Source organism: Sesamum indicum, linkage group LG13, assembly GCF_000512975.1.
Source record: "Sesamum indicum cultivar Zhongzhi No. 13 linkage group LG13, S_indicum_v1.0, whole genome shotgun sequence".
Classification (NCBI taxonomy): Eukaryota; Viridiplantae; Streptophyta; class Magnoliopsida; order Lamiales; family Pedaliaceae; genus Sesamum; species Sesamum indicum.
The window spans coordinates 4,512,760-4,520,840 of NC_026157.1; the positions used below are offsets into that span (position 1 = coordinate 4,512,760).

At 32.5% G+C, this 8,081-nt stretch overlaps 1 protein-coding gene across 1 annotated transcript; it reads right to left on the reverse strand.

The window, feature by feature from the left end:
* Positions 3,273–4,740, reverse strand: LOC105176453 (protein SENSITIVE TO PROTON RHIZOTOXICITY 1-like). Its single transcript, XM_011099261.2, has one exon. It carries the CDS (start codon positions 4,665–4,667, stop codon positions 3,525–3,527), a length of 1,143 nt encoding a protein of 380 aa, XP_011097563.1. The 5' UTR covers positions 4,668–4,740; the 3' UTR covers positions 3,273–3,524.

Sequence of the window (8,081 nt, forward strand, 5' to 3'; positions counted from 1 at the left end):
TAAAATATTGTGGAATTTTCAGAAAAAGATACGAGTTATTTTGGGAAAAATTATAATTTTTGTCCTGTAACTTGAGGGAATTATAATTTTGGTCTAGCATGAATTAAATTTTTGTAATTTAATCCTATAAATTTAAAAATTTGACAATTTTGATCCCATCTTGATCAGAAACTCCCAATTATAAAGGTCATGTACCCGATACATGTAATTTTCGATCGAAGTGGACTAAAATTATCAAATTATTAAAATTATATAAATATATTGTAAAAATCAATTTATATAGAACTAAAATCATTACCATTAAATTACATAATTAAAATTAAAATTTTTCCTACATAAACAGTACAATGGTCGAAATAAGGCACTTGATTGATATACAATTTTAAATTTTAAATTTCAAACTTTTTGTTGGCTATAATTTCTAATACAATAACAAACGCCTTATCTACACATATATGTAGTCAACTAAAACTCATTACTTTCATAGTTATATGTACAGAGTTTCGGATGTATGTCGATTTTTTATAATAATTTGTTATTTTTATATCTCGTTTGAGTATATGTATCTATTAATATAATAAATCGCATGCTATAAAAAAAATTCTCAGACTATTATTAGCTACAATGCATGAATATATACATGTTATCTTTGCTAGAAAATTTTAGGACCTAAACATATATGTATGCTTGTTTCGAGATAGTAGAAACCACCATTTTCTTTTAACATACCAAAATATTTCAGTATATCAATTCAAAACTTTTGTACATCATGGGAAGTATAAATATTGGGTAGGAACAAAATATGTCGAAAAAATAACATATCATGCAAAAATATTGGACAACTATCAAAAAGTCAATTGCAAAAAGGTTGGGTTGCAGCATGCTTCGCTAGAAGATCAGCTGACCTATTAACTTCCCGATAGCCAAAAATTAAGTGGACATTTTGAAATCTATCCACAGCACCTTGCTAAATTTATAATTTTTAAATTATAGAAAATCTACATGTAATTTTAACAAATTTTAGGGAAAAAGGAATGTAATTATCCCTAAATTTTAGGGGATGGCCCTATAATTATTATACTAATAAATAATATTAAATTTTAATTGGGTTTGATAAGGATTGAAATGAGTGTTGCGCATCTCAAAGAGAACCCACGTGCCTCTAACACTCTGCTGCCCTCACACAATTAGGACCAAATCTCTATGCTAAGAATATTATGTAGGGTGAAAGATCAGCAGCTGTGCATGGATCAAAACTTAATACACATGAACCGGTAGTTCAAATCGAATTTTCGTAAAATATGAATTCCTTCCCGGTTTTAAATATTTAATTTGATTACCAATACCATACATTTTTTATTGAAGGTTTGCAGTTCAGCTCCTATGCATATATGAAATGGAAAAATGGCAACCAATTTTTATGTGATATTAATTATAAAAAAATTAAGTTTTCGTTATATTGCGGTTTAAATTTGTACCACGATTAATCAATATTCACAATGATTTTTAGCCATAGCAAAAACACTAGTGTTTTGGCCGCACTTGTAGAAACAACGTCTAATGACTATTGCAAAGCCATGAATGATTCATATTTTCTCTAGTTATTATAAATGAACAAATTACCCTCTTATAACAAATAAAATAACAATTTATCCGCTTGTATTTTATTAAATACAGCAATTTACCCCGTGTATTTTTTTTAAATGAACCAATTTTTTCATAATATAATTTTTTCTAAATATTTTGCATCAGATATGGGGATTTGCACTTAATTATTATTTAATATAATTATGTATGTAATTGTTTCGTTAAATAAAACAAGAGTCCAATGACCCACTTGCTCATTAATTACTCTTAAAATGAACAAATTTTCAATGTTGTGCGCTGCTGCAAGTCCAGTAGTGATGTTCCTTCAAACTCATACATTTGCTGTCAATCGCACTTATTGATTCTTTAATCGTAGCTTTGAGGGGTAATTAAATTGTATTTATTTAATATAATTAGACGTGAATTCTTTATAATTTAAAAAATTATATTTAATATTCATAACATTAATTTTTATTTAATAAATAAATCTTTTTTATTAGTTAAAATTAACAGAAATTTGTTAACATTAGCAAAAAATTATAATAAAAATATATATATTTATTCGAATTGACTTATTTGTGACTTGTTGCAAGTCAAATAAATTTTATTTGACCAAACTACTCTTATACATCTTCATATGCATATGAGAAGGTTTATGTTTACTCAAAATGAGTATTAACAAATTAAAATTCCTTTCACCCAAAGCATAAGTGCTTGCAAACACGACCTTAAGAGTAGTTTTTTTTTGTTTTTCTTTCCCCTTAAATATACTCCTTTGTTTAGCATATGATATCTGGCCCAGCGAATAATGTAATAAACTATATATAAAATTTTACTATGTGTGTATTAGTATATCAATATTGTCATTTTTAGACATATAAAATGTAGTATGTTTTCTATTTAAAAAGAACATAAATAACATCTCATCACTCAGTTTTTAACAGGACATGATGTTGATACAACTAATTATATGACAATAAGTGTTGGAAACACTTTTTTAGGTAAATACAAAAAATCAAGAATAAGTCCATGAATGGCACTAACATATTAAGGACAATTTATTTTTGTCTGTAGAATAAATAATCGATATGGTCAAATTATAGAATATAATAAAATAATAATTTTTGTTGGTATTTATTTTATGGAATAAAATGTGGGATCTAATCAAATTATACTTTTATTCCTCCAAGATTGAATACATTATCGGGCCCTATCCAAGTTTGATAAAATCGTCATTTCTTACAGTAAACTATAATTAGGGTGGATTAAAAGCCCGAGTCACCCTTGTCTTCACAAATTATTTTGTCCACCAATCTCTTCCCGTTTCCAGCCACCAACCAATGAACAGAACAGTTATTTAATTTTATCACCCAAGCTTGAACATCCTTATTCCTTCATCAAGGGCTGCAAGGCAGACAACAAATTCATCTTGAACAACAATTCTTGGCTGTGTTAAGTCCACAGGCAAAACAGGAGATCCATGAACTGAAATCACCATCAGCACATCAACCATGCCCAGAATCACATCACATTCATCAAGATCACAACACAACAATACACAAATCTTCTCTTGATGATCTGTTTCCCAAAGTTAACAAATTCCTCATTTTTTCATATCTGAATTTTGTGATCAACTGGATAAAGGGATGTTAAATTGAAGCAGGAAAGTGAAACGACAACGGGTATCAAGAAAATCTATCTGTCTCAATGCAGAATAGAAGAAGCCTTACATAAAGACTTCAACTTTTATTAGGAAATCAGAACAAGAACAGCCTAAGTATCTGGAAATGAAGTAATGAACATCTCTCCTACAAGAAGTGAGAGCTAATTTATTAGTACAACAAAGAATACAAGAAATCCATCATATACATACAAGGCAAAGCAAAATGTCCAAGAACAAGTAGTATTAGTGCAAAAGCTGTCTTTTTCTCCCATCATCAAAAGTTAAAGAACCCCTCCATTCCAGAACCTAAAGTATTCACAGAATTCGGAGAATTCAACACATCTTCAAAGCAATAATTGTCAATCAAACCAAATCCATCCATCGGCCCCTCAAAAAGACCATTATTGCTCTCCAATCCACAAGTCATCCCAACACCAACACCCTTCACATTCATCTCCTCCTCCTCCTCATCATCATCCACCACCATAACCGCCGCCATGCTCTTCCCTTTCTCCTCCTTCCCGTCATCCACCACCGCCGGCATATGGCCCTCGAACAAAGCCATGTGCCCGAACAACTTATCCTTCCGCGAAAAGCTCGTCCCGCAAGAACACCTCCACTTGCTCTCCCCACAATGCTTCAAATGGCTCTTCAAATCCGCCACAACGGAGAAACTCTTCTTATTGCAACGATTGCAAGAATACATCTTGGGGCAGTGGCTCCTCTTGAAGTGATTCTTCACACAAATCGCACTCTTCAGAGGCCTGAACTTCTTGTGCTGCTTGTTCCTATTGCAGCCCACGTACGGGCAAGAAAACCTCGTCCTCTGTCCGATCAATTCCCCGCCTTTTTCGGGCTTCGCCAGCGCTTCGGGAGTCTTGAACTGATTCCCATGCGCCCTCATGTGCATCCTCAGATTCGCGTCCCGCTTGAACCCTTTCCCACAAATCTCGCAAAAATGCACGTGCTCTGCCAGCAGCTCCACCGCGTCCAGCTCGATTATCTCGTAATCATCCAACACCTCATCCTCCTGGATCTCAACCTTAGGATTCAGCACCGATTTCCCAGGGTTCTGTAAGCCCTTTTCCTTCTCCTCTGTGTTTTCGACCCCGTACGATGAGGAAAGAGACGGAGTAGAGGACAATAGGGCTGCGCCATTAACGATGATCTGGTGGATGGCGGAGGCGATCTCGGAGGAAACCATGTCCATTTGAGGCTGACCCAGCAAAGTGTTGCTGTTGACTGAATCAGACAGGAATTTCTGGAGACAATCCATGCGGGTTTGGACTATGGACAAGTTCATCAAAGGGACTCGGGGATCAGCGCCGCCGGACAACTGGGGTGGGACGACGGAAGAGGCGCCGCTGGGCGGCTTCGTGGCTGCGGGAGTGTGACGTATGTCGCTGAAAAATGACATCTTTTTGTCTGTGGAGAATTATTTTATGCGAAAATTGTTGGGTGTAGGGTGGAAAAAAGGGTGGATAGGTTTGGTTGGGGGCGAGTACTTATGTGGGTGAAGGTGAAGTAGTTTGACTTTTCCTTTGGGGAGCAATGAGGGGGCCACAGGAGATAAATGGACACGTGTTGAAGTTGGACATGGACGTCGGGAACGTTCAATTATGTCGGGGAATGCTGCGTATCTTTATACGTATTATGTATAGTACATCTCCTTGGGAGCTTTGGTTGCTGCTTGATTGTGTGGACTAGGTTCAAATCCTGTTCGTATTCTACTTCTACTATTGTATTTAAGTATTATTTTTTAGTTTATCTATATTAATATAAAAAAAATTATTTATAATCAAACGATGATTAATAATATTATCGTATCACTCTTTTGTGAAATTAAAAATATCCTTCATAATAAATAACTAACTTATCTTCTTTTTAAAAATTTACATTAATCAATCAATTTTTATTTTTATATACTAGTCATCATGACACGCCGCTATACTAATATAAAAAGAAAAGTTCATCCACGTTTACAAACGGCGGTTAATAACACCGCTGCACAATTTTCTTGTGAAGTAAAAATAATAAAATAATTAACTTTGTCAATTTTTCAAAAATTTATGTTAATTGATAAATTTTTATTTTTATTAATATAATATATTGATTTATATATTTTACTCTTATTTATAATCTATACTAATAGAAAGGATTTTTTGTCTATTTTTAAAATAAATAAGAGTTTTTAGCAGAATTTTTAAAACATCTTACTAAATATTAATTAATGAACTTTTGATTATCTTAGAAATATTGTGGTAGTGTGGAGATGAGTCATATTTGGTCCAACTTCTGGGACCATTTCCTTTTGTGTTGTCAAATGAGGAGAAGATAGCCATCGCGTTTTGGAATTTATTGAAATAAAAAAAATATTACAAATAATTTTTGAATTTAATTATATTTTTTACAGGTACAAAATCTCTACTTAAAATTTATGATTCTTCACTTTAAAAAAATGCAATCTTCTATTTTGACAACTTCGAATATGGAACTTGGTGTTTTAATTTTCTTCGATGTCGACTCAGATCTTCAATAATGTTAATTTAGGAGTTTTTTGACTTATTCTCGAATTAAACATATACATTTGGAGAACTTGACTTGAACTCGAATATTTCTTTATGCATTTGAAGTTTTGATCTTCTGTCAAGATGAATCTGTGTCTCGATAACGTTAATTCGCAGGTCGTTCAACTTCTTCTCAAATCAAACGTTAACTGTGGATGATCTTCGAGATGTACGCCTTGATTTTTGCTTCGAACGTCGTGGATTTTTCTTTATTTTCGCTTGAGAGGATTTTGAAACTTCTCGTATGCTCTCTTACTCGTGTCTTCAATTGTATCTTCAATTTTTTGTCTGCTATTGGAGACCATTCTTATTTATAATTGTAGGATGGAAGACTTTTATATTTACTTGATGAGGTAACGCGATTGGATTGACCCTCTACGATTTGTTTGACATTTGCTCCCAATTTACAATTACCATTTTATTTCTAAATTGCCTTGCACTTGCTTGATTTGAAAAATATGATGCAATTGTCAAAAATATGAAATTTGACACCTAATTTGATTGGTTGAAAAATAAATATTAATATTAATTAAATAACTATTTACTTTAGAAAATAAATTTAATTAAAGTCCCAAATATAAATAATATTTAATATATTATTTTTCAAGTCGCACAATTTTATAGAGCATATATTTAATTTGTCTACAAATACCCCTTGCAAACTTCGATTCTCTTATGTTTTTTGGACAAGATACGTGAAGGCCCCTTTAACTTATATATATATAAGCACACACACTAAATTAAAAACACACACACAGATTGCACAGCAAAACAGGATTTCGAAGTGAAAGCATTCAACAATTTTCCATTTAATAATTAAATTGTTGTACGGTCGAAGTAAGTAAATAATTAGTATTATCTATATATGTTTTTTTTTTTGTGATGTTATTGTTATATAAGTCTGTGATTCACGCCGAAACTGAATTATTTGTAATATATGAGTGGTGGATGATTTAATTTGAATGATTAAATTGTGAGAAATACGTTGAAGTATTACATTTAAGGAATGATGTGTTGTTGGTGCTGGTAAATGAAAATGTATGTGTGAAGATCTGAAGTAGAACAGAAATTGTAAAGGAAGATTCCACAGAACCAGTGAACTCGATTTACAAGAAGCAAATGTGTAATTTGTTCTCTGTTACAGTTCTTGAGAGTGTATCTATATATATTGTGCCTTGAAGAAGATAAAACTACTTAACCGATTAAAACTGCTATTAACAACCTAAACTAACTAAGAGTTGCAGTAGTTAAAGAAAGCGTGGATGCGAGATAAGTTTTACTTATCTCGCATTTACATAGGCGCCAAAACAGAGATCCTAACTCGCGACGCTTTTATAAGTAAAAAGGCGATTCTATGAGAGCATGCTTGATAAACGCTTTACAAGTCGAGGAAGCGTTTCTATAACTAAAGCACGATTTCCTGAATTAGAGTTCTGTCTTCATTTTAAAGATAGCAGATTGCAAGTGTTGAGCTGGGCAAGTATGGTGGAGATGATCAGCATTTCTTTACAGTATCAATATATGATTTTACGTCATTAGCTACTTACACGAGTGATGATATATGAAAACGAGAGAGTGGTGGAAATAGAATATAATTGTGATGCGAATACCATTTGATGTTGTTGAATAGCCTATGTGACAAAATAATAACAAAAGAGCTATAATGCAATGTGAAAAGAGCTGTGATGCGAATTAAAAAGAGCTATGATGCGAAATGAGATTAATGAGCCTTCGTGGTGTGTGAAGGGGATTCACTTAAACATTATATAATAAATGGTGAGATTGAATTGATGGAGAGGAATACTATATCACCTTTTAATAAACAGACTAGGAGAAGAAGAGTTTAATTGATTGTCTTATTATGAGTTGGCTATGTTATGAAATAAAGTTAGTTATGTTGGAGCTAAATTGATTATATATATATTGCCCATCTTGTCTTGTCTGGATTACATTTGATGTACATATATAGATAATGCCAGTTATTTACTTACTAAGTTGCAGACTCATTCCTCTACTAACATTTTTCAGGTATAGATCTTTTACCCACCAAGGATTAGGTATAAATCTTGCATTTCAATTAGATTAGGCCAGTATGCAATTTCTTTCTCACGCGCTAATAAAAATAGAAATCAACTTTTGGGGTTGTGCAAATATGAATTAGAAATGAGGATGGTAAATGAGCCAATTATAACAGTTCTATTTTATAATATTTGGTAGACATATGTATAATCTGGTGATTGAAAAATTCGGTAGCGGCGATGATG